Source organism: Chiloscyllium punctatum, chromosome 16 (genome assembly GCF_047496795.1).
Source record: "Chiloscyllium punctatum isolate Juve2018m chromosome 16, sChiPun1.3, whole genome shotgun sequence".
NCBI classification, from domain to species: Eukaryota; Metazoa; Chordata; class Chondrichthyes; order Orectolobiformes; family Hemiscylliidae; genus Chiloscyllium; species Chiloscyllium punctatum.
This window is the reverse complement of record NC_092754.1, coordinates 27,589,622-27,616,917: the sequence shown is the minus strand read 5'-3', so window position 1 is coordinate 27,616,917 and position 27,296 is coordinate 27,589,622. Positions and strand designations below refer to the sequence as shown.

At 44.5% G+C, this 27,296-nt stretch overlaps 1 protein-coding gene across 6 annotated transcripts in view; it reads right to left on the bottom strand.

Annotated features, from left to right (window-relative positions):
• The window catches only part of LOC140487105 (uncharacterized), a 99,223-nt gene that overhangs the window by 31,403 nt on the left and 40,524 nt on the right, over positions 1–27,296 (bottom strand). For all 6 annotated transcript variants that reach the window (XM_072586591.1, XM_072586585.1, XM_072586589.1 and 3 more), the window contains 19 exons: positions 26,338–26,444; positions 25,067–25,294; positions 22,366–22,462; positions 21,366–21,470; positions 19,922–20,170; positions 18,143–18,342; positions 17,787–17,969; positions 17,541–17,685; positions 15,589–15,735; positions 14,574–14,804; positions 14,249–14,442; positions 12,760–12,887; positions 10,388–10,557; positions 9,766–9,945; positions 9,195–9,329; positions 6,282–6,425; positions 1,716–1,954; positions 1,268–1,427; positions 278–445 (listed from right to left, as the gene is read on the bottom strand). In XM_072586591.1, coding sequence (XP_072442692.1) covers positions 278–445; positions 1,268–1,427; positions 1,716–1,954; positions 6,282–6,425; positions 9,195–9,329; positions 9,766–9,945; positions 10,388–10,557; positions 12,760–12,887; positions 14,249–14,442; positions 14,574–14,804; positions 15,589–15,735; positions 17,541–17,685; positions 17,787–17,969; positions 18,143–18,342; positions 19,922–20,170; positions 21,366–21,470; positions 22,366–22,462; positions 25,067–25,294; positions 26,338–26,444 — 3,210 coding nt within the window. The remainder of the gene's footprint in view (positions 1–277; positions 446–1,267; positions 1,428–1,715; positions 1,955–6,281; positions 6,426–9,194; positions 9,330–9,765; positions 9,946–10,387; positions 10,558–12,759; positions 12,888–14,248; positions 14,443–14,573; positions 14,805–15,588; positions 15,736–17,540; positions 17,686–17,786; positions 17,970–18,142; positions 18,343–19,921; positions 20,171–21,365; positions 21,471–22,365; positions 22,463–25,066; positions 25,295–26,337; positions 26,445–27,296) is intronic.

Below are 27,296 nucleotides of genomic sequence, written 5' to 3'. Positions count from 1 at the left end.
CCCCTGAGAGAGGTGAGTGCCTATAGGACAGATGGCAGGAGAACCTGTGGAAGAAGGAGGAAGGTAAACACATCTTCTGTTTTGTACATTTTTATCCAATTTGTAACCCCTATTCTATTCAAAAACAGTGACTGTCCGCTGACGACAGAATCAAACACACAGACACACACATGCAGACACACAGACATAAACTCTTCAAGTAACTGGGACAAGCTGCATTCACTTTGCATTTGGATCACATCCTAGCTTGTGTTGAAGAATCAGATTACTTCTTCACCTCTTTGCGAGCAGATTCCCTGCTGGCTTCAGTCTGTACTATTTTCTGCTTCAGTTCAAATGACTCGCGCCTGCTCTCCTCCTCTCGCTGCTCATCCAGGGTCACACGAGCCTGAAGCTCTAGTACCTCCTTATTCTTCTTTGTGTTTTCAGTATCCAACATCTTCACCTGAGGGATCAAAAGAAAGTACAGCATCAATAATGCTACCGAATTAAGAATTGTAATTATTTCAAATAATAATTGGAATCCTACTGCACCAAAAAAACCCCTAGGATCCTGTTACACTGATTTGTCAATTACGTTAATAATCATGAACTTATATGATTAATAATCAAGATGCTCATCTCTTGTTCCCGATCATCAAACCCCTCCCCACCTTGGTCGTGAATTAAAGGTAGCCCCAATATCACACACAATAGCTGACACCTCCCCATCTGGCTTCCTAACCTCCCCAGTCAACTCTTTTAACCCCCGAACTTTTACTCTTGGGTCACATGAGGTCTGAGGTATTAAAATAGCGTCACACCAAGAAACAAATTTGGGAAGTGCTGTCTGCATCCTTTCTCTCTTAAATTCTGGCTTGAACCTCTTTGTATACTGGCTTCAACATTCTCCTCTGGTAAATTATTCCACTGTCCAATTATACTTAGATTTTGAATATCCATCAAACCTTCTTAAATCGTAAAGTTCCATTTTAATTTTACTTACGTTACATGGTCTTTCCCTACCCTTGAACTATTTCCTTGAGTCAATCCCTGATCCTGGAACTTCAGTTAGTTTATATTTTTATTTTGCAAAGACAACCCCCCTAATAAAGCACAAATCTTGGCCCACAATTTGTGACTCAGTCAATATCTTAGGGCCGGCAGGCAGATAAAAAAACCCATTTGATTCTCATTTTAACCTCTTGCTGAAATTTAAAACGTCCTATAATAGTTAGGTATTTTGATAACAATCGTTCCTGATGCCTTTTCCTAATTGATCAGCTACCTGTCGGCGCAGCTCCTGAAGCTCTCGCCGCGCTTCCAGCCGGGATTTCTCAACTTCTCGGAGACTTGCTCGAAGGTCTGCCGATTCCTTCTCACTGTTCACTTTCGCCTCTTCCAGCACAGAGACCTTTTGTTCCTTCTCCTCATTAGCTCGTTTCAAACTGAAAAGACAACAGATCATAAGATGCAGGGGGCATTTTGTCACTAACAGCTCGAGCAACAGAACAGCATTATTGTGTGTTCTCCTCTCCTGAAGGTGCTGTCTCTTGCTGAGACATTGCACAAAGGGCACTGGCAGCCCTCTGTCAGCTCACCACCTTGTGTGAGGTAGCATGCCTTCCACATGAGCCAACAGCTTCAGGGGGCAGTGGGGTAAATGGAGCTGGAGGCAACCGCGTATGTGTTTCTTATTCAGACTCTGAATTGACTCCTCTCGCACAATTCCGCACCTGATCCTTTCGCTCTCCGCTTTCTTAATGTTGCCTCGCAGCTCCTGGTTGGACTGCTGAACGGCCTCCTTTTCCTTCACTTCATCAGCTACAGACCGTTTCAGGTCGGTGATCTCTTTGCGCTGCACCTCCTGGGTTTCCTGCTGCTCTCGGATCTTCCGATGAGCTTCAATCAGGTCACGTCGGATTCCATCACGGGCATCTTCGGCCACCCGAAGCTGCGTCTTCAGCTCCTCCACCTACAAAGGCAAGTTGGTGCTTACTCTAGCATTCAGGCACATAGGGTAATGAGGTATAACCTGGGCCCTAACTGCACTGTCCACCAGAGCCTTCAGTTCTACAATACTGATTGGACACAGTAATAGCTCATGGTCAAATACAACTCGTGGTACATTGCAGAGGCTAGAAATGCACAACAGATTGTGAGTCCAATCTTTACTTTCTGGTGAGTTAACAAATCTCAGTCATCATTTTAACTGTCCTTGAGTTTAAAAGGGAAAACAAATCAGTCAAGAGTTCCCAGCCCTCTCCATGACCCTGAGCCAGCCTTCACACATGGGGTCAGGTCAGGCTTGACTTTAATTTGGGATTTCTCCCCCAGCCGATTGAGCAGCTGTCAGGCGTTTAAACACCTTTGCTCTAGTGTACAGATCGAGGGCTCCGCAGCACAGTGGTAGTATTCCCATCTCTGAACCAGAAGGCTGAGCCACCCACCCAAGGCGTGTCATAGCACGTCTGAACAGATTGGTTGGAAAATATCCAAGCATACAGATTGGCTCCTGGGCTGTGGTACTGGAGAACACCTATTGTAGCTGAAACTGTTCCCCAGCAAATGTTAGAAATAGGAGCAAGATTAGGCTATTTGACCCTTTGTGCTGCTCCACCATTGAACTACATGATGGCTGATTTCCCAATTTATTGTAATTTTCCGGCACTATCCCTATATCCTTTGATATCTTCCATATCCTGAAACTTAATGATTTGTATCTTGAACATTCTCATAATCAAACCTCCACAGCCCTTGGAGGGGGTACAGAATTTTAAAATATTCATCATCCTCTGAATGAAGAAATTCCTCCCCATCTCGCTGCTCAATGGCCCATCTATTATTCTGAGACTGTATCTCCTGGTTCTAGATCCCCTTTCCACCAGCCAGGGAAGCATCCTTCCTGCATCTCTCCTGTCAAGTCCTGGAAGAATTGAGTGTGTTTCAACTGCGATCACCTCCCTTTCTTCTAAACAGCAGATTCACAGCCTTGAGGACAACAGCTAATGTAAGAGATTTTTAAAATGGACTGATTAACAACCATAATGGAGAATAAAAGTAAGAGGTATGAGGATATCAAAAGAAAATTCATGTGCAGCAACAGCAAAACACATCCTTCTGCTGTCATAAAGCAAGGCTGTTTGAGCTCTCTCAGTGAGTACTAAAGAGCATCACCAACTTAAATAGGGAACAGACGACACAACAGCAATTTACCCCTTCACCACCAACTAAGGGAACTTTTTCTGAGGTCTCCATTAAGCATTCAAAGAGTGAGCAGCATTCAACACAAGGATCAAATCCCAGGATTTACATGCATTTGGAAAGCAAGGGCTGATTAGGGATAGTCAGCATGGCTTTTGTCCATGGGAAATTGTATTGCACTAACTTACTGAGTTTTTGAAGTGACAAAGAAGATTGATGAAGGCAGAGCAGTGGACGTTGTCTAATGGACTTCAGCAGGGTGTTCGACATGGTAGACTAGTGAGCAAGGTTACATCACATGGAATCCAAGCAGAGCTAGCCATCTGACTACAAAATTGGCATGAAGGTAGGAGACATAGGGTGGCAGTGGAGAGTTGTTTGTCAGACTGGAGGCCTGTGACTAACAGTGTGCCACAAGGATCGATGCTGGGTCCACTGCTTTTTGTCATTCATATAAATGATTTGGATGAGAACACGGGACGTATGGTTAGTAAGTGTGCAGATGACTCCAATGTAGTTGGTGTAGTGGAGAATGAACGCTACCCCAGAGTACAATGGAACCCTGATCAGATGGGCCAATAGGCTGAGGAGTGGCAGACAGATTTTAATTTAACTAAACGTGAGGTACTGCATTTTGGAAAGGCAAATCAGAGCAGGACCTATACAATTAATGGTAGGGTTCTTGGTAGTGTTGGTGAACAAAGAGACCGTGGGGTGAAGGTTCATATTCCTTGAAAGTGGAATCATAGGTAGACACTTGCCTTGATTGGTCAATGCTTTGAGTACAGGAGTTGGGAGGTCATGTTGCAGCTGTAAAGGACATTGGTTAGGCCATTTCTGGATTACTGCATTCAATTCTGGTCTCCCTGCTATACAAGAAATGTTGTGAAACTTGAAAGGGTTCAAGTTATCGGGAGGGGTTGAAGAGACGAGGGCTATTTTCCCTGAGCAGCAGAGATTGAGGGGTGACCTTATAGAGGTTTATAAAAGGTGTCGAATTCTTTTAACCAGAATAGGGGAGTCCAAAACTAGAGGGCATAGAATTAAGGTGAGAGGGGAAAGATTTAAAAGGGACCTAAGGGTCAATTTATTCATGCAGAGGGTGATGCATGTATGGAACAAGCTCTCAGAGGAAGTGATGAAGGCAGGTACAGTTACAACATTTAAAAGGTATCTGGGTGGGTACATGAATGGGAAGAGTTTAGACAGATATGGGCCAAATGCAGGCAAATGAAACTAGATTAATTTAGGATATCTGATCGGCATCAATGAGTTGGACTGAAGGGCCTGTTTCCATGCTGCACTACTGCAGTCAGAATTGGCACATTGCAAATTTTGGTGAGCAAAAATGAGAGAATTGCCAAATCTTGCTAAAGGGAAGGCAGACTGTATTAAAGAGAGTACGCACCATGACAAGACATGAATTAAATGACAGAAAACAGACAATAGTGTTAGTGAGTGTGATAGAGAGAGCTAGAGGTTGGGTGTATTGTTCTTCTCCTAAGTAATTCACCTGGATTTGGGTAAAGGGGACACAATACCAAATAAGCAGAGAATAGAGGTCGCTGTGTAAAAGGAATATATACAATTTCAAGAGACCTTAAACAGATTTAGAGATTCAGCAGATAGACATGAATTAGGAATAGACATGAGAAAAACATGAAGTAAAGCAGTTTGAGCTGATGAATAAGGAGAGGCCACACTGTGACTTTTCTTTAAATTAAAATTTAGCAAAGACGTTAAGCTTCAAGTAATTATGTAGCACCTTTGACATAATAAACATTCTGAAGTGTTTTTTTAGATTAGATTAGATTACTTACAGTGTGGAAACAGGCCCTTCGGCCCAACAAGTCCACACCGACCCGCCGAAGCGCAACCCACCCATACCCCTACATCTACCCCTTACCTAACACTACGGGCAATTTAGCATGGCCAATTCACCTGACCTGCACATCTTTGGACTGTGGGAGGAAACCGGAGCACCCGGAGGAAACCCACACAGACACGGGGAGAATGTGCAAACTCCACACAGAGAGTCGCCTGAGGCGGGAATTGAACCCGGGTCTCTGGCGCTGTGAGGCAGCAGTGCTAACCACTGTACCACTGTGCCGCCCTGTTCTGTAGGACTATCAACAACCAAAGATTAAACGAAGCCACAGAAGGTGATGTTAAAGCAGACGGGCTAAAACACAATCAAAGAGGTAGATTTGAAGAAATGTCTTAAAATATGAAAATAAAGCTAGGAGGCAGAGAGGTTTGGAGAGGGAATTCCACACTTTAGGTCTTGGCCACTCAGTTGTGTGATTAAAATCTGGAATGTTGAAAAGACCTAAATGAGATGAGCACTGATACCTTCGAAGTGATATGGACTTTGTAGAGTTCAGGATTTATAAACTTTAATCTCTCAAATTTTAACAGCAATTTTTCTCAACTGTCAACTCAAGTGTAGGGTTCTAGGTTTTATACAGGTAGAGTTTAGTATAAAAAAGCAACAAGATACCCTGTAGTAACAGGTTATCAAAATGATCATACCGCCAAAATTAGAATGTGCGGTCAGTTTTAATTGTCTGACTTCAGAAGAGGCAAGACGATGGGGAAGGTGCTGGACTGACCAGTTAAATGACATTAGGGATGAACAGGAGGAGACAGGACAAAATGGGGCTCATTCCACCTGAACAAAAAGTATCAAGAGAAGTTTCTGTTCAAAATTAAGAGGATTTGAATCAGGGAAATCTGGAAAACCTATGGGTAACTAAATGGCTGGAAGTCTTAAATTTTTAAAAAATGCAAAATGATATCAATATTTTTTAGCCAATGTTCCCATGTGATACTGACATTCTAAAGAAAAAGTGGTGAAACAGAACCCGTTATAGTTTTAAGAAGCAAAGTGGGTAGGTGTGGGTTTCTTAAATAAAGGGTATGAGGGCCAGTCAGAGATATGTTTGGAGGAAACTTTCAGAGAGCCAGGACAAATTCAATAGACCAAATGGCCTTTACTGGACTGTAAAATTCTAAAACTCCCAATAGTATGGGTATGATTAGTGAAAAGACTTACTCGGCTTTGCATAGATTTGGCCCTTTATCTAGTGTGTACCAACCTCTCGGAGGGCAGCTTCACGCTGTTTCATTAGGTCCTTGGCTTGTTCATTCTGTGTTTTCATCTCTTGCTGGTGGGCAGCGACAGCTTCTTCAAATTGAGTGTGGAAATTCTTCAACTCCGATGTCAAATTATTAATTTGGCTCTGCAGGAAATGAAAGACAGGAAGGGACACAGGCTGAGTACACGACCTGAAAGAGAGGACCAACATCAGCCTTCCCAGAGACACAGAACGATAAATAAAAGCAGTCAGGACAAAGCAACCCCTCCTGCACGTGTGGATCAGGAATAAAGTCTCACAATTGCATTCACAGTGGGAGTTCAAAATAGACTTGCCAACTCATCACACATGGCTCCTGACCCATATTCATCTGAGTGACTTTGTCACACAGTATTGGAAATTTTGCATGTGCTTTTCTATACATTTTTGTGAGAGTGGGTGTCTATGTCTGTGTGCTTGTTCCAGTCAGTGATTGAGGATTTATTATAACTATGATATTTATGTGATTATTACATTCTGAGACTGTAAGAACAAAAAATGAAGAGGACTATGTGTTACAACATGGGATAAACCCTCCTACTTAATTTAAACCAGCAACACAGAAAGATTTGTCCTGTGCAGTAATCTGTGAAAATTCAAGAGGCCAAGAACTAGTTAAAGTAAAACTAACAACTTTATTTCTTAAAATATAACAGAGAAGAATTAACTAACAACTGTTTACAACTCCTTCGTCTAACCTATCTTTTATTTTCCCTTCTATAATACTAGTCCGATAAAGCCTCTGATTAAGATTTACCAAAATTCAACTTGTCAAAAATCAGCCAGATGTTGAATCTTCTTTTCTTCTTCTTCTTGGGGATTTCTGCTTCACAGGTTACTGATTGATAAAGGTACCTTTAAGAGAGCTATTTTCCAGGCAGTCTGCAGATGTTGTTGGCTTGGCAGTTCTCCTCCAAACTGTTCAATTTTCTTCAGTCTTATACCGCCAAAGCATCGAATTGTGTCATAGGCTTTTAAGATTGTTAGTATACTAAATTCAAACTTGATTGGAATTTGGTATTTTTCGGGGTCTAATTTAAACTGATTGGCCTAATTTAAATTTGTTTTGTTGTTTCTAGGTAACCAGCTACACTAGCTATTGAACCACATGTTATAGTATACCTTGTTCAAGACACCTGGTACTGTCAGATAGTTCTGCTAGCTTTTAACTCTCTTAAAGGTACAGTACACCCACATCTTCATAACACTTTTCTCCCTCAAGAAAAATGAACCATGATAATGAAAAGATGGCTTCTCTTTTTTTCTATTCTTTGACCACATTACCCTGTCTGCAACCTGCCTGACAGGAAGCCTGGTTGGTGTGATTTGATACAGATCAAAGGAAAGCTGGAATTAATTTACTGAGGAAAAAATACAAGGTCAGTACATTTGGAGACAATAGCAGTAGCATCTCAGTTTACAATGAGGATATTCCGAGCTTCCCAAGGTCCCAAAAAATATTATAGCTATCAGGTTGCAAAGGACTTTGCTGTAAACCATCCATTTATTTCTAAGATTAAGGAAAATTGAGTAAACATTTAGTTATAATTGGACCCCATTACAAGGCTAACGTGTTTACCATTCCTTGGGCAAAGGGCAGAGAAGCCAATTTTAAATTTAGATATAGACTTCCATATGAATCCATGAATATCACAGAGTTTGGTTTCGCATCTGAAGACAGAGTAGGAATTGGAGGTAGCCAGTCTTGCACCTGAAGTAGAGAAAACATTACTCCTACTGTTGAGCACACGGAATGCAAGTGGGAGTTTGAAGACAGGCTTCAGTAATATTCAAAGGCAGCTGAAAGATTTGCTGAGCTTATGCCTGGAAAGAAGGAATCTATAATATAATCCACACTGAAGGCCAGTTCTGAGGTTCGAAATTATTTGTCTGGAAAAGTGAAAAGGGAGAAACACCTTGGAAGCTGGGAGCAACTGTGGACTATTTGCTGCAGAGAGCATAATGTCGGGTAAGTATAGAGCAAAATGTCTGTTGCTGTAACCTAATGTTTAAGTCCCCTCCTAAAAAAAATTAGTTCAAAGTGTTTTTTTAGTCAATTGTTAAATTAAAAGTTTTAAAACGTAAAACCTTGTCATGTTATTCTTTCAAACAATAACTGGAAATTCAAATTTCTCTTTCAAAGGTAACAGTCTCCATAGATATCAAATTATTTGAATGTTTGTGTATGTGTGCACATACCATTGTACACATATATACATAACATACCATTGACATATACATATACGCATGTCTCTCAAACTTATGCATCATTGGGGATCTGCCTGTTGCTCTGACAGATAAATGTTCAGAAAAGAAAAAGCAAAAGAAACATGTGTGTTTTGAATTCTGGATTGACATGACCATGTACATGTTTGTTCAGGATGCAAATTGCATAACTGATTATAAACATTGTTTATTAGGTCAGCAGCAAAGGGATGGATGGGGCAATGATTTTGTGCTGAACTCTCTTGCCTTGAAGGCACTGACTTAGTTCTCCTCAAACATCGAAATTGCTTGATGACAAGGACTTCTCCTGGGTCTGTGCAAGGTTGATTCCTCTCCTAATATTGACAGAGTGTGCGCAAGAGAGAGTTTATAGAGGTCTGTGTCTCTGAAAATACATGCGTACGCGCGTGTATGTGTGAGCATGTGCACGTGCGTGTATACAAAAGGTTTCTGTTTGTACTTTTCACACCCACTCCTGACTTACTCATCTTAACCTTGAATAATGTTAACTTGGATCTTAGCTAAGTTCAAGGTTGTGTGAAGCTTTGCTATCCGTGAATGGTATTGTTTCAGCACTGGGATAATCCTCTTTCAGTAACTGATCAGGGACAGTAATGTTGCTCAGTAGGTGCAGCTGACAATACGTACTCTGTCTTGTTCATGCCGGCTGTTTGTATCCCGCCTCAGCTGTTCCACGTCCATTGAAACAGCGTTGAGCTCACGCTGAGTATTGGTCAGCTTCTCGGACAGAATCGCCTTCTCTGACTCCTTCAAGGACAGGATCTGTCGAGAGAGACCAAATAATTAGACAATGCGACAGGAAGGAGTCTGGAGCAGCCACCACCCAGTCAGAGCCTCTTAATTAAACAGCCAGGGGACAGGGGCTGCTGTTGCAATGGACTTTCAAGCTGTGAAACTGAAGTTGAATACCCAGGTCAAATAATTCCCACATTACCCAGGATATCAATGAACAGTGTAACGCCTGGTTTGCTTCAGTAAGGAAATACATACAGGACAAACACAAAGGACATGTGGGGACAAAGCTGAGAAAACTCAGCAGCAGGCTGTTGGCCACTGTGCACTGCCATTTCAGAATCCCAGCAGGTCATTGCCAATGAACATCCTTCATTCAATCACTAAGGTGGCTCTGAGTGGGTGAGTGTAAGTGGGCAGGATGATGAAGGGGTGGGGATGAGAGATGCCCTTGTCTTTCACCTACCTGCTGTTTCTCGTTCTCAGCCAGCAGCAATGTCTCATCGCGCTCCTGCTGCAGAGCCGTGATCTCTTCATTTAACTCTTCCTTCTCAACTTCAAAGCGAGCACAGAGCTCCTCTCGCTCCTGCTTCAGCTGATGGATAATCTCCTCCCGCTCCTCTTCCAGCCTCAGACGCAAGGCTTCCTGTAACAAAGGAATGGATACAGCCTCTTCATTAATGAGCCCACCCACACTGGGCTGTGATGCCCCATGGCATCAGTCACCACAGTTGACCCTCATATCTGAGCCTAGACTGTTCAGGCAAGAAGACTATTTAACTGCAGAAGACAGCACAGTGCAATTGTGCAATTCTTTGTCTGCTATGACCAAACATACAGTTTTTACAAAGACCGGCCATGCCTGTAATCAGCAATGGAAGTCCCTCTCATTAACCAGTGAGTCACAGTTAACTATCACAGTCCAGCGGCTATCCAGCGAGTTCAGGGTCAGTCAGCGGATGGAAGCACAGGGTACCCCAGCTCAGTGGATAACATTTTCCAGTTGAGGTCCAGGGAGACACATCAGTCTCTATTTCCAATGAAAGAAGGCCTTTATTGTGCTCCCGAGCACTACCCTCCCCAATTACCTTCTCTTGCTGCAGTCGATCCACATCCTCCTCGTGGGCCGTCTGTTCCTTTCTCAGAGTGGCCTGTGCTTCATGCTCGGTTTGGGAGAGTTTCTGGGTGAGGAGCTCCTTGTCTCGCTCTGCCTTGGTCCTCTCCATCTCCATGTCTTTCCGTACACGGTTGTTCTCAACTAAAGCACAAACAGAATCGGGCTCATTGACTTTGAGGGGCAGTTGAGATTCAACATTGCTGGCCGAGATTCACATGTCGGCTGGGCCAGGGAGAGAAGGCAGATTTCTTATTGTTAAAGAACATTAGTAAGGCAGACAGATAATTCACAATAATCGATGATATTTGTTATGCTCACTATTACTAAACTAGCTTTATATTCATGATTTATTAATTGAATTTAAATTGTGAGAGGTTTGAACCCATTTCCCAGAGCATTAACCTGGGTCTATGAATCACTCATCCAATTGGATATTGGATACAGTTCCACTGATGGCCTGTAATACCTCAGCCTTCCACCCTGCAACCCTGTGTTGCTCAAACCGTCACCATCTATGAGCCTAGACTGAGACTATAAAGGAGAAAGTGAGGACTGCAGATGCTAGAGATCGAAGTCAAAAAGTGTGGCACTGGAAAAGCACAGCTGGTCAGGCAGCATCTGAGGAGCAGGACAGTCGACGTTTCAAGCTGAAGGGCTTATGCTCGGAATGTTGACTCTCTTGCCCCTCAGCTGCTGCCTGACTGGCTGTGCTTTCCCAGCGCCACAGCTTTTGACTGATACGATAAAGAGAGAAGAGATGGTGACGTGGGAACACTGAAACTGAGCTGGTCCCTGCTTTCAGCTGACACCCTGCCACATGGACCTCATTTAGCAGTTACTCCATGTTAATGAGGAGCAGGATTCCTTGGTGACTTTACTTCCCATTCCCTGTGCTGATGTTAACAGGCCACCAGGAAAGCTAGCCAAGGTCTGCCAAACAGCTTAAACCTCAGACCTACACTCCAGCCTTTGGCGAAAGTTCCTGTGAGCTGTCCAAATGAATGATTGTTGAATGGTGAGTGTTGGGAGAGGGACTGGAATTTACTACTTCAATACAGTTTTACCCAAACTGTTCAAAAACATGGAGGGTCAATTCGGAGGGAGGGTCAATTCGGACAGAGTCTAAATGCATTCCATTAGCAATGGCGATGTCTGATGAGGGAAAGTTGAGCAGGTTGGATCTATACTATTTGGAACAAGAGTTGACCTTATTGAAACAAAAGATTCCGAAATGGACCGGATACGCAGTTTAAAAATTAGGAGTTTTCCAATAAAGAAACATGTAGGATTATGAGGAGGCTTGATACGCTGGGTACAGAGAGGGTGTTCTGCCTAATGTGACACTCTATGACCAGAGGTCAAAATCTCTGAGTACAAAGTCACCCATTAATGACCAAGATGAAGAGGAAATTTTTTCTCTCAGAAAGGTGGCTAATCTGTGGAATTCTTGACCACAGAAGACTTGGTCAAGATTTGGTCGATAATTATAATCAAGGCTGAAATAGACAGATTTCTACATACAGGGAATGGGAAAAATGGCAGGAAAGTGGATTTCAGGATCAGATCAGCCATAATCTCATTATCTGATGTTGTGATCTTGATGGGCTGAATTGCCTATTTCTGCTCCTATGTCTTATGATCTTCTAGGTCTGGACAGTCTTATCGGTGATAGACAAAGTACACGCTTACACCTGTTTCCCTAGACTGTTAGTCCTTGAGTAGGTTACTAGGATGTCATCAGAGGCTATATCTTGAACAGTCCTGTCTGCATCAAATATGACTGCCCAGGAGACTCTCTCATGCTTAACGTCTGCCATTGGTGAAACGAAGGATTACCAGACTGATCATCAAATTGATTTGACCACATTATCAATGCACCTCGATTCAAGTCCCACTCTGGGCCTTGCTGACCTAAAGCCTCTGGCTGAGAACCAGGGAAGCTCGTCACTGGGCCCCAAGATGTCCTCTGCACAAAGAAGATGGGAAGAAACTGTACCTGCAACAGAAGGATCAGGAAATGGACGACAGCGATTTAAGGTGACTGACAAAAAAAAAGGCAATAAGGGGAAAAATCATTTTAATGATATGAGTGGTGAAGGCCCTGGGTGAGGAGATGGTGGAGGCAGAATCACTAGCTGTTTACAAAAAAAAATTGTATTATTATCTGAACAGAACCAATTTTCACGCTTGGTGGAAAGGACATTGGCGTGACATGATCAGAGAATGAGAACAGAGACAACGGAGGAATGACTTCTGTCTGTGCTGCAACCATTCCTAACTTTTATGAATTGCCACAGTTTATGCTGTAATTCCGCTGAGTCACTCCTCTTCTGAGCATCTTACCTTGCAGAGCCTCTTTAGCCACTAGCAAAGTCTGATTCTCGCCATGAAGTTGCTCTTTCCGTGCCTCCAGGATTGCCAGCTGCTGCTGAGTATCAAACAAGGTGGTCTCCAGAGCCTCCTTCTCAGACCTGACATGATGAGAGATACAGTCAGAGACTGGGATGTATATCAGGGAGTTGGTGGTACAATGACAATGTCACTGGACTAATCATCCAGAAGCCCGGTTTAATGCTCTGGTCATGGGGTCGAATCCCATCATGGCAGATTGTGGAATCTGAATTTAGTCAAAAAAAGTCTGAAATAAAGTGTTATTCTAATGTTGATTATCATGAAATAAATGTAGTGCTCTTAAGGGAAGGAAACCCTGACTCAGTCTGGTCCTTATGTGACTCCAGACTCTCAGCAATGTGGTTGACGTTTAAATGGTGAGCGGTAAATGCTGCCTAACTGGCAGAGAATACATCCCATGAATGAATAAACAAAAACAAAAATATCAGACTGTTACACTGAAGAGCATGTGGCATATTAGAGGGTGTTATGTGGAGTATATCAGAGTAATACGCTGAGGAGTATAAGATATATTAGAGTTATTATATTGAGGGATATGGGATATTTCAGACAGTGTTATGGTTGGAGATCTGGATTATATCAGAGTGTTAGTGAGGGGTTGGGTTATATCAGAGAATGCTACAGTTGGGGTGCGGTGTATATCAGAGAGGGTTACAGTGAAGTGGTGTGGGTTATATCAGAGATGGTTACAGTGAGGGGTGCAATGTATATCACAGAGGCTTATAGTGAGGGGTGTAGTTTATATCAGAGAGGGTTACAGTGAGGGGTATGGTTTATGGCCAAAGGGCTATAGTGAGGGGTGTAGATTATATCAGAGAGGGTTACAGTGAAGGGTGTAGGCTATATCAGAGAGGGTCATAGAGAGGGGTGCGGTTTGTATCAGCATTGGTCACAGTGAGGGGTACGGTTTATATCAGAGAGGGTCACAATGAGGGGTGCAGTTTATATCAGAAGGGTTATAGTGAGGGATGTGGTTTATATCAGAGAGGGTCACGGTAAAGGGTGTAGGTTATATCAGAGAGTCACAGTGAAGGGTGTGCGTAATATCAGAGAGGGATACTGTGAGGGGTGTGGGTTATATCAGGGAGGGTCAGTGAGGGGTGTGGGGTATACAGGGAGGGTCACACTGAGTGGTATAGTTTATAACAGAGAGGTTTACAGTGATGGGTGTGGGTTATATCAGAGAGGGTCACAGTGAGGGGTGTAGGCTATACAGGGAGGGTCACACTGAGGGTTGTAGTTTATAACAGAGAGGTTTACAGTGAGGGTTATTGTGAGGGGTGTGATTTATATCAGTGTTGGTTACATTGAGGGGTGTGAGGTCCATGAGACAGTGCTTCACCTATACCTTTCCTTGTTCATGGATGAGCATGTATGCCACTTCTCTTTATTCCCAGCATCAAGCTGGGATTGCACCTACCTGAGAGCAGCCCCTTCATCTGCCAGTGCCCTATTCTCACGCTCGGAAGCTGTGAGCTGAACTACCAGATTCGCCTTCTCCCTGGTCACTTCTTCCTTTTCTTTGGCAGCTCGGAACAACGACTCGTTGTTGCGTTCAATCTCACAGCGAGCCTCATGCAGCTCCTCTGCCAAGCTGTTCTTCTGCCGGGTCACCTGACGGAAAACAAAGAGAGGATCTGAGTGCTGTCGTGGGCCTTACATATGTTAAGGGTGGTTCACTGTGCAACTCTACACTATTGTTGCTAATCTGGCAGAGGGACGGCTTATAGCAGTAGTTTCTCTACCTGTCCAAGCTGACCCTGCAGCTCCCCCTTGTCCCGCTGGTACGTCAGCAGGTCCTGCTCCAGCCTCTCCCGGCTCTGCTCCACGATTTGCAGGGAGTGGTCGAGGCCATGACGTTCAGTGTGCAGGTCCAGCTTCTCTTGTTCCAGTCGCACTAACTCATCGCGGATCGAGGCCTTTTCCTGTTCAACTTCTTTCTTCTGTCCCAGCAGAGTGGCCTTCTCATCTTCCAGCTACAAGACAGCAAAGAGTAAAAGAGTTTAACGAATGAGGTGCTCGGGAGCTCACATCCGTCTGTGGTTACTCTGACAACTTCTTGAAGGGGGAGCTCCTTTGGTGGGTCAGTGGTCAGTTGCACTGCTCAATGTGGAACTGAACCTTCTGCGTAAGAACGGTCTGAGGTTCCACTACAGAGTCTGTTTGTGGACCTGAGCTGGAGCAGCAATGGGGATTGTGCAGTTGGCTTTAGTGTCCCTTGGTTCGGGAAGGGAAAATAAGCTGGCTTTCTGCATCTGATCACCATCCTCCGAAACTGCTCAGAAAGAATGTGCATATGCGTATGGATTGGGTGCTGTGCATTGTGCAAGTGTATTGTGCATGTGTGAAGTGTGCTGTGTGGTGTGCATGTGTGTTGTGCATATGTGCTGTACATGTGTTTTGTGTTGTGAGTGCATTGTGCACACGTGATGTGTGTGTTATGTGCTGTGCATGTGTGTTTGGCACATGTTCTGTGTAAATGCATTGTGCACACACGTGTGCATGCGTTGTGCATGTGCATTGTGTGCTAGGTGCGTGTTGTGCGCATGTGCAGTGTTTTGTGTTGTGCGCGGGTGCTGTGCACCTGTGTTGTATGCTATGTATTGTGAGTGCTGTGTGTTGTGTGCATCGTGTGCACGAGTGTTGTGCATGTGCTCTGCATGTTTTGCATAGTGCGCTTGTACTGTGCGCTGTGCGTATGTTATGTGTTGTGTGCGTGCACATGTTGAGGTTTGGAGGCTCAGTTTTCTGCCTTCTTACCTCCAGGATGATCTTGTTCAGCTGCACTTTGTCCTGGGCCAGACCCTCGTTGAAGGCGCTCATCTTGGTCAGAGAATCCCGGAGGGAGGCCTGCTCTGTCCTCAGCTTGTTCAGGATGAGCTCCATCTCAGCATTTGCAGCCTCCACCTTGGGAGGAACAAGCAGGACCAACACCATTTAATCTGGCACAATCCCAAAATGCCGAACAATCTGCACTTTTTACTCGCACTTACTCATTGTAAACAGTGAACCCAGGAGAATATGCCATCAGATTCCACTCCACCACATGCACAACTCCATTTAGGTGACACCAAGGGAGCATTCAGTCCCGTAGGTGAGGGATTTTCTTCCTTTGTGTTTTTCTGACATGTCGGAGTCTGGGCTGGCTGGGGTTTCTGCTCACAGCACACTCTTTCTACTGCCTCCATGGTCACACTCATTCACACAGCGCACACAGTTAGCCAGTTGCTAAAAATAGATACCAGCAAAAAAAAACAATTCCTGAAACTATTACTCTGGCCAAGCACAGGAACAGGAGTAGGCCATTCAGCCTCTCGAGCCTGTTTCACTATTTAAGGAGATCATGGCTGATCTGTGGCCCAACTTTATACACTTGTGTTTGACCCATATTCCCTAATACCTTTGTTCAACAAAAGATGATCTAACAAGAGAAATCAGAGTTAACATTTCAGGTGGAGTGTTTCAGAACTGAGGAAGGGTCACTCTACCTGAAATATTAACTCTGATTTCTCTCCACAGATGCTGCCAGACCTGCTGAGCTTTTTCAGCAATCGCGGTTTTTGTTTCTGACTTACAGCATTCGCAGTTGTTCCAGTTTTAAAAATATTATCTGACTCAGACTTAAAATTATCAACTGATCCAGCATTGATGAGTCCAGGAATGTTTACACGAGCTACTCAATCACTGAAACAAGTTTTGGGAATATTAGAGAAGGTATCAGTTTTTAGTCGCTCTTTCAGTGTGAACATGACTTCAGCTTACAAATGAGCAAGATTCCTGCTCCAGTATTGCAGGTTAACTCCAGTGTATGTCAGAGGTCAGTGGACAAGTAAACTTCAGAAAAGCTTAGAGATACCTGACTTCAGGAAAAAAACATGAAAGCATTACAGAGGGTGCAGAAAAGATTCAATAGGACAATTCCAGAAATAAGGAACGATAGTTAGATCGATAGATTGGAGAGGGTGGGACAGCTTTGCTTGGGAAAGAGATGGTTAAAGGAAGATTTGGTAGCGATATTTAAAATTATGAGGGTTCTGGACAGACAAGTTAGGGTAAAACTGTGCCCATTGTTAGAAGGAACAAGGGGACAGAAATTTTTGGTAGTTGGCAAAAGGAACAATAGAGAAATGAGTAAATACGTTTTCTTGCCTTGAGTGTTTAAGATCTGGAATGGGCTGCCTCAGAGAGTGGTGGAGGCAGATTCAATCAGGTATTCAAGAGAGAGTTGGGTTGTAATCTAAATACAAAGAACATTATAGACAGAAAACCCAGGGAAAGAGACTAGATGAACTGCTCCTTCAAAGAACCAGTGCAGATTCGATGGGCCAAATGGCCTTGTGCTATTCTGTGACAATTGTGTGATAGAGTCACAGTGCTTTAATAGGTCATTCCAACCCCTGGTTTGTCACTCAGATGTACATATTACTCAAAGGATTCCAGAGGTGACCCCAAATCTATGCTCCAATAGCTGATCTCATCCACGTTTACTAACTGAGAACAGAAGCTCAGGGTTAGAGAAGGAAGAATCAGCCAGGGTTCCTGCTCACTATCACCAGACAGGACCTGTGACCAATGGACTATGAAACTTTATTTTAACTTGAATTGGCAACTTCCAGAGAGGGAGATGAGAACTGAAGGAGAAAAACCACCACCATGTTTCCTCACTATTTATTATTTGGTTGTGATTTTACTCTCCCTTTGCGCAAACATACCTTGCTTAGAGCTTCTTCAGTTCCTGCCTTCTCACTCTCCAGCACTTCCTTATCCAGTGCTGCCTTGCTCAAGGCCTCCTTCACCAGCACCAACTCCTTTCTCATACTCGAATTCTTGACTTCCATCTGTTCGATCATCTTGTGGCTGTTGGGAAGGAAAGCAGATGCAAATTTAGGAAGGTCAGGCTGTGGGCCTGGCTTCAATTCTGAAACACCTCCTGGCTCAGCATGCTGAGCCTCACTCACCCACGTTCGATCTCCTTCTGCGCTCTCGCCTTGTCCTTCAAAATGTCCTCCTTCTCGTCCTCCAGGTTGTCCCGCTGCCGCTGAAGCTCTCCGTTGGCCAGCTGCAGTTTCTCGTTCTCCTGCTGCACCATCTCGATCTGCAGCTGCAGGGACTGAATAGACTTCTCCAAGTTTGACTTCTCGCTTTCAGAAAGAAAGAGACGGACCGGAGCAATTAGAGGGAGAGAGGAAGGGACGGGGCACCGACTGCACCAAAAGCAAGAAGGTGAGACAAAGAAATCGAGATCCAAAGAAAGGCAGAGAAAGTCGGCAGAAATAATTTACCGAGAGAGAGATAGAGGAGTGTACACACTCACCTTCCAAGCAGGTCGGCAGAGGAACGAAAACGGTTGGCGTCACGCTTGGCATCATCCTTGGCTCGCACTGAGTCCTCGGTCTCCTCCTTGAGCTTCAGTATCTGCTGGTCCAGGGCCCGACGCTCATTCTCACTGTCACCCAACTGCTTCTTCAGTGCAGCCACTGACTCCTGACACACCTCGTACCTTCCACGGAGCTCCTGTCAGAGGAAACACAAAAACCCACGACCAAAACGTTTCAGGAGTGATCGGGGAGCGACGTGCTGCTCTCAGAGAGAGATCTCACAGGGCGCAGGCTGTGTCTCCTGCACTGGCAAGTAACCTTTCTGTTCTGGAGTCCCAGAGGTGGAATTGAATGAGATTGCTGCTTCTGAATTCTGCTGTAAAACCACGTGCTGGGAAGGGGAGGCTTAGCCATGATGCCTTCCACGGCTGAATAGTTACTAAAGGGTCCAGGGGTTATCTGGGTTAAATGTAAAAGGGGATTCTTGATCTTCAGTAACAGTCAACAACCTCAGGAGAGAATACTGAACTGAATATGCTAGGACATAATGAGACACAGGAGCAGAGGAAGGCCATTCAGCCCATCGAGTCTGCCCTCTATGCAATGAGATCACGGCTGATCTGATAATCTTCAACTCCACTTCCCTGTCAATTCCCCCAAACCCTGAATTCCCTTACTGATTAAAAACCTGTTTGTCTCAGCCTTGAATATTCTTAAAGACCCAGCCTCTACATCCCTCTGAGGTAAAGGATTTCACAGATTCACAAAGGTCTGTGAGAAGGAATTTGTCCTCATCGCTGTCTTCAATATGCAACCCTTTCTTCTGAGATTATGTCCTCTGATCCAAGACTGTCCCAGGAGGAAAAACAACCTTTCTGCATTTGGGGCGGCACGGTGGCTCAGTGGTTACCACTGTTGCCTCACAGCATCAGGGACCTGGTTTGATTCCAGTCTCGGGCGACTGTCCGTCTGGAGTTTGCATGTTCTCCCCGTTTTTGTGCAGGTTTCCTCCGGGTGCTCCAGTTTCCTCCCACAATCCAAAGGTGTACAGGTTAAGTGAATTGGCCATGCTAAATTGCCCACAGTGTTCAAGGACGTGTCGGTTAGGTGCATTAGTCAGGGGTAAATGTAGGGGAATGGGTTGGGGTGGGTGATCTTCAGAGGGTCGGTGTGGATTTGTTGGGCTGAAGGGCCTGTTTCCACACTGGAGGGATTCTATGATTAAATCCTTTAATAATCTCATGTTTCAAGAAGGTTGCCTCTCATTCTTCTATATCTCAATGACTACAGTCTAAATCTACTCAACTTCACCTCATAAGATAGTCCCTCTATACCTTGGGATCATTATAGTGAACCTTCTCTGGACTGCCTTCAATGGTAGTACACTTTCTTTCGATAATAGGAGACAAAATTTCTTTCAATCCTGTCATCTCTTGACAGAAGAATAATATTTTTGAATGATGTTTCCCACAGAGGGTGGCACATGTATGGAATGAACTGTCAGAGGAAGTAGTGGAGGCTGGTACAATTGCAACATTTAAGAGGCATTTGGATGGGTATATGAATAGGAAGGGTTTGGAGGGATATGGGCCGGGTGCTGGCAGGTGGGACTAGATTGGGTTGGGATATCTGCTCTGCATGGACGGGTTGGACCGAAGGGTCTGTTGCCAAGCTGTACATCTCTCTGACTCTATGTCATTACATCAACAGAGACTCATTCCATTTTGGATTTGTCCCGTGATCATGCACCTCACGGTCTGTAGTTATGGCTCTACCTGGATCAGGAGTTGTCTCTTCTGCACAGCAGTTTGAACAGCTGAGTACATGGAGTCCGAGAATCCTGGTGAGAGGTTGTATCGTGGCGAATGGCTGCGGCGGGGAGAGGTCCGTCGCCGTGGAGACGGAGTGCGCAGGCTGGACGTGAGCCCCAAGGGACTGAACAGGGAGGACTCCATTTCCGTGACCTCACCGGTCCCCTCGGTGGCTGGGAGCACAGCCCCACTTTCCGAGTCAGAAATGATCACCTACAAAAGGGAGAGTTTGGCAACGCTGGTCACCATGGTTACAAAAAGTTGAGACAACCCGCAGACAGTCAATAATCCTGACGCTTGCAAAGTCTATCAGCCACCCTACAGCTCAGCAACGTGTCCAAGTATTTACATCATAGATTTACCAAGTTAGAAGGGTCTCTGCCATGATATACCCAGGTTACACACATCTCCCCCAAACCAGTACCATCGGTCAAGATTAAAGTAGCAAAATACCCAATCAGAAGGCAGCTTAAAATCCCCCACTTTATAAAACTGAAATAGCTAGCAAATTTATTGAGAATTTAATGAACTCAAAATAGCAACATAAAACTTATGAATTTTGATAAAAAATATACAACAAAAGTGGACCTTTCAACTTTATTCTGTTGATTAAAGAAACCTTCAAATTCCAACAGATTGTAATTGTTTACTCCCTGATACATTCCTAATTGTATAATCATTTGCAGATTTTCTTTTTGACAACTGTTTATAGCTATGCTATGAATTATAACTGCTGGTTTTGTTTACACTGTCATCAATTTGGCACTTGCAGCCTCGATGGTTTTTCAATAAATCAATTATCTATCTAATTTGGCTACTGATTTATTTACCCCTTTTCCCCATAGGAACTTGCTGCTGTCCTAAAGAGGAAGAATTGTATAATTGTCTAATTGTCGCCCCTCTATTACTGTCCACCACTCAATCGGGGCTGCATTTCCCAACTGAGCTACTGTGATGAACATTCTCAAAAGCAATATCCACTCGCTAACCTTGTTAGAGCTAACTTAGACAATCTGTGTTTTTTTTTAGAAAAGTGAAAATGAGTCTTTTTATAGGAATGGCAGCACTTCAAATTTCCATCAGTTTTTGATCTTCTTCAAGAGATTTCCAATGAAAACAGATGTCCAATCAAAGCAGGTCTGCTGTGGAAAAGCCCCATAGCGTGTCAAGAGCCAAAGAGCAACACAGCCTCCCACTGAGGGTCATTCTGTATTACACACCACGCTGGACTCAGATGCTGTGTTTGGGAGCTGGATGTGGCACGTGGGATTAGGATAACTGTTCATGCGGATGTTAAGAACCAGGGATCGCCTTCAACAGAAGCATTCTGTCTTCTTTCCTATTCTTCCTGTAAAAGTGAATCACATAATCCATACAATCGACATCCACTGTCAGCTCGCGCCCTCACCTGTGTGATGTCTCTGAGGATTTGATGCAGCGACTCCAGCTCTGCTTTCACTGACTCAATCTCAGCTCCATCCTGAACATCCTGGGTCTCAGCTCGGCTTGACTCCTGTAAGCACAAAGGGCCTGTTACCCAACGGTCACTACACAGCACAGCACCTGTACATTTAGCACCAGGGTGCAGGACCAAAGGCTTGGCACAGTACCCACTCTGAATCAATGTATAATAAACCTAATAAATCCTTTTCTTTGATCAAATCGGATGGACTGATGGGTTGAATGACCTTGATATGGACAAGGGCACCAGCTACCTCCTTTTGGAGCGGAGCATCTAAATATTAATCTGGAGTTCCTCTTGAAACAGAAAGAGTTCTATTTCTTTACTTTTCATCAAAGCATCTCAGTGGCATGAGACTGTTACTTAGAGTTGCAGAAGATTGAGCAGGTCTCTCATGGAAGCCTCGAAAATTCTAACAGGATTAGACAGTATAATTACAGAAAGGACATTCCTGATGACAGGGGACTATAGAACCAGGGGGCGTAGCTTAAAGTTCCAGGGGAGGCCCAAGATGAGGTGAAATTTCTTCACCCAGAGAGTGGGAAGCATGCGGAATTATGTGCAGTTCCCCTCACACCTACCACCATCCCCCCCCCCCCCTTCCCAGTCATGAAGAAGGGTTACACCTGAAATATTGACTTCTCCACCTCCTGATGCTGCCTGGCCTGCTGTGTTCTTCCAGCCTCCTGCTTGTCTACTGTGGAAAGCTGTTGAGGCCACACCATTGAATGTTTTCAAGATGATGTTAGATATAATTCTTAGGAGTAAAGGGATCAAAGGGATATGAGGTGAAAGTAGGATCAGGGAAACGAGTTGGACGGTCAGCCATGATCACATTGAAGGTAGAGGAGTCTGGAAGGGCCAAATGGTCTGCTCCCATTTTCTCTGTTTTGCATTTAGGGCTTGAATCCATCGTCCCCACACCTTCCTTCCCCTGTTCACCCACCAGGTTCTCCACTGTCTGGTTCAGGCTGTTGATTGTCTTTTCCTTCTCGTTATTCTGGGTTGTCAGTCGTTCAACAGTCACCATCAATTCTGTGATCCTGGAAGAAACACTCCAGGTTTACATCACGTTTAACCAGCGTTGTCAACAACTGCTTCACACCCACAGGCATATCATTGGAAATAGATCACCATTCCTCTGGTGTCACTGGGCCGAAATCCTGTAACTCTCTACCACCACTGTAGGTGTTCAGTCACCACGTGGACAGCAGTGGTTCAACATGGCAGCGTTCTACCACCTTCTTGAGGGGGCAACTAGGGACATGGGACACATGCCGGCCTTGCCCACATCCTAAGAAAGAATGAGAGAGCAACACCAACTCTGGGGCTTATTGGGATACCAGGAGCCACTTGGCAGGTAGGAACGAAAGGGGCATCAGACTGGAATATTCCAGAACAACCTGCTGGAAAACCTGGGGAGGGGAGTGTGCTGAGCTTGGCAGGGGTGGTTATGCTGGTGTCACGATGCCTTTGTGTTTGAAACTCAACAACCTAAATCAGCACCAAAAGACAACATCAGGGCGGGCAGGATATTGTTAAAATTAGGCCTCCTGGGGATGAGGGTGTTAAATTTTATTTTGAAAAATACTTCTATTGAACTTCCACGTTCCAAAACGCTTTAAAGCCAACGACCAACTTTCAAAAGAGTAGTTGCTGTTGTAATAAGATGTGAAAATCCATAGTCACAGAGGCTGGTGCGGAGTTTAACCCAAGGGTCACCACGCCTCAGGTGAGGGGCAAGGTTGAGAATGGGGATCCTTCACGATAACCTCAGTGAATGCAGTATCTGAACCCAGACCAGCCACCCAGCCCTAACGAACCCCTTAGGAAATGGTTTCAACAATTTCAGCACTGGGAAATGTTACTGCATAGGAGACCACTTGGCCCATCATAGGTCTGTGCTAGCTCTCCAAAGGTGCATTTCACTTGTTGCTATTCCCACACCGTCTCCCCATAATCCCACCCATTCTTCCTTTTCAGATAAAATGCCCTCCCAAATTTTTTGATTGAACCTGCTTCCACTACCCTCTCAAGAAGCACATACCAGACCTTAGTCGCCCTCTGCGTGAAAAGGTTTGCTCTCACACTGTCTTGCTTTTTTCACCAAGGGCAAATCTCAGGTATCCCGGCCTGATTTTTACATTAATTGCATTGAGCCCATGGGAGTAAGAAGAAAATTTCATGTCTTGTTAGTCACTTATAGTCCCAAAGGAGCATAGGGCCACTCTCATTACTGAGACAGACATGTTTAATTGGAGGTCATCACAGCCCAGGTGAAGAGAAAAGGTTCAGGAGTAATGGTAACCTCAGTTGATGTGGGAATTGAACCGAGACTGCTGGCGTTGCTCTGAGTTGCTAACCAGCTATCCATCCAACTGAACTTACAGTATTTGCTTGCGTTACCTCAGTCAGCGAGGCCCCCCTCCCAGTTTCCAGATTAAGCCCGTCTGACTCAAAGCCAAGCCGAGGTGCCCTATTGACTTGAGGGTGGAGATCCTGTCTGGGCTGAAATTCTGTGATGTCAAAGATCCACTGCACAGGAGGAAACCCAGATTTCTCCACACATCCTGTGTGCTCAACTCCCGGAACGTCAGCAGGTTGAAAATAGCCCCCTTCCACCTCTCTCCACAAATTCTGTCTGTGCTGTGGTTTCTCAGATATTTTCTGTTATTACTTCAAACTCACAGTATCTGCAGCGTTCCACTTTTAGATTAGATTTTTAGATTGCTATAGTACAGGTTATAAGAGATGTGGGTATATATTACAGTTAAACCAGGGATTATATAAGGCAGAGTTACACTGAGGGCTGTGTTGAGTGCTGCAGCAAACACCAGGATTAAATCTCCCTCTTTCAGCTCAGACACTGGGAGGAGTGGCTGCCCTTTTCTCCTTGATCTTCGGGCGCCCTCTACTGCTGCCAGGTTTGATAACTGCGGCATAAATTGCATAGATTAAATCTGCTAAAGGTTGTATTTTTGAAGAACAAACTATAGTGTTAATATAAAACAAGTAACTGCAGATGCTGGAAATCTGAAACAACATTTCAGCTCAGCAAGCAAACCTACATCCAAAACCTCAACCTGAGCTATAAATCTTCTCAAAATTTGCTAATCCAAAACAAAAACAGAAATTCTGAAGAAATGTTACTGGGCTCTAAATATTAACTTTGCTTTCTCTCCACAGATGCTGAGTTTCTCCAGCAATTTCTGTTTTTGAGGCATTAACGCAAACTGACTTTGATTCACACTAACTGTAGCCAGTGCAAACGCAGCCCAGTCAGGGCCCATCTGAAGGGGATAGTTTCACTCTACTGTGCTTCAGAGTCAAGTTAGACCCTTGTACCAGATTTACACCTTGTTGCTGCCACACTGCACAGCAATGTAAATGCATCCCAAAAATAAAGACACTGACAAAATTTCTGATGGGGAGGATTTAGAGGGATGTGGACCAAATGCTGGCAAATGGGACTAGATTTGTTTATGGTATCTGGTCGGCATGGATGAGTTGGATCGAAGGGTCCTGTTTTTCTTGGGCTGTTCTGAAATCAGGGGAACATCAACCTGGGTGGCCATCAAATCACACATGTTTTTCACACCCTGTGGGGTAGATTGACTGACTGCCGATGTGCGTACTCACATACAGACCTGGCATTCTGCTCGGCCTTCTCCCGGTCGTACTTGGCTTGGAGCTGGATCATTTCCCGCACCTTGTCCCGGAGCTGTTCCTCAAGTTGAGCGAGCTGGATCGACTGCTTCTCCAGAGTCACCGTGGAGCTGCTTTCTGAAATTCGCAGGTATCCGCTCAGGTTCAGACATGACGCGTGGATCGTGCGCGAGGATTTTGCCAGATCGTTCCGCAGCTCGGAGAGATCCCTGAGGGAATTGGAGATCATTTCACCTCGGACAAAAGAGCCTTCCAAACAGTTCCCACTCTCCCAGCTCACAGGAACAGGCACAGGAGAACAGTCCCTCTCTGGAGAAGCAAGAACAACTTGCAGCTCTCGGTGTTCTTGTAAATTAAGATTTAACCATCCCTCAACCCCACACTCTTCTGAATTATACCCAGTCGCTGGGACCAGGATCCTGTCCTCAACTGAATGTAAATAAGGTTGTAAAGATGAATTTAATTCTGCCCATCATTTGCCCTGTTGGTATAGTCCCTGTCCCAGATATGCTGGTTTTCACTGGATTATGTGATCTACAGGCATCTGCTGCTCATCAATATGTCAAGCATATGGTCATTTTTCAGCGGTTAACCTTAACAGAATGATAGTATGGTACAGCATAGGAGGTGGCCATTGGCTCCATCATGCCTGTGCTGGCTTGCATGGCAGACCTAACTCTAATTCCAATCCTGCTGTATTCTGTAGCCTAAAACACACAGCAATCTCAGTTAAAACCCTGGACCTCCCTCCCTCACTGAATTGTGGGTGTACTTAGCCCACGACAGCAATTCTAAAAGGTGACTCACCAACACCCTCCCAAAGGAAAAGCCTTTCCCACTGGATACTGTCTCCTGCAGCGTCTTAACTCGATTTCCCCACATGGGCTCTGCAATGTTGCATACTGGTGTCCGATAAACTCAATGTTAACCATTCAGACCACCTTTTAATCATCTACACTGTATGGTCACTACTGCAGCCAAGGGGTTTCATGGTTAAAATTCCACACTTTCCTGCTTTGACATCACACCGACTGTTGAAAGAGTTGGTAGATAGTGACTGGGGACAGGAGCTCAAACTGAATCTGCCTCTCGTTAAATGCATCATCTTCCTCCATGATAACCAGCACTTTGTAGGGAGTGTAATGTAATAGTAAGAGTCAGGCATGAGCAGACCCACACCCAGAGTGTGCCCTGCTGTCTGCCCCCTCTTCCACAGCATTCTCTGTTTAAACTATGTCGCTACGTGTCTCACCGCTCACTGGCTGACTTTATCTCACAGAAGTGACGTCTGAAGCCCACGACCTGTCTCCAGAGAGTCAGCAGGCGATTGTGTTCGTTGCTGAAATAGGTGTTAAAGGACTAAAATAAAAAGACACAGAAAGATTAAAGCTCAATATTCCAGACTAGTATCAAAAAAAACCTCAGAATTCAGAGAGAGATATCGGATGTACTAGAAATCAAGAGAGAGAGAGAGAGAGAGAGAGGACGGGGGAGATGTTCCAGAACAATACAATGACGAGAAAGGGACATTTCCGAGCCTAATACAGTATCAGATGTGAGGTATGTTTGAAAATGTTAGATTGAGCATTACACTGGGGACTGCAACAGAGAATGTACCACTGAGGTCAGGGGATATATCAGAAATCATACATACAAACATATTCACAAGGAGCAGACTAGATCATTTAATGTTTCACTACTGAATAAGATCACGGTTGGTCTTATTGTTATTTCAAATCTAATCTACAGTCCCACCTTCCCTATAACCGTTCACCCACTTGTTTACCAAGAATCTCTCTACGTCTGCCTGAAAAATACTAAAAGACTCTGCTTCCACCATCTTTTCAGAAAGCGAGTTCCAAAGCCTCAGAGCAAAAACAATTGCTTCACTTGTCTTAAATTGGCAGCCCCTTACTTTTAAACGATGAGCCCCCTAGATCATGATTTACCAATAAGGGGAATCATCCTCTCCATATCTAACCTGTCAAGGCTCCTCAGGCTCTATAACATTTCAAACAAGTTGCCTCTGACTCTTTGAAATTCCAGTGAAGGACTTACTGAGGCTTGACCATTACACTGAGGGTCATAACAGAGATCATTACATTGAACAGTTGTATCAGAATGCATTCATTTATCCATATGCTGTTTTTCCTAACATTCCTCAGTTTGCCTACCCACTGTCAATCTATTCCCCATCAGGTCTCAACGTTC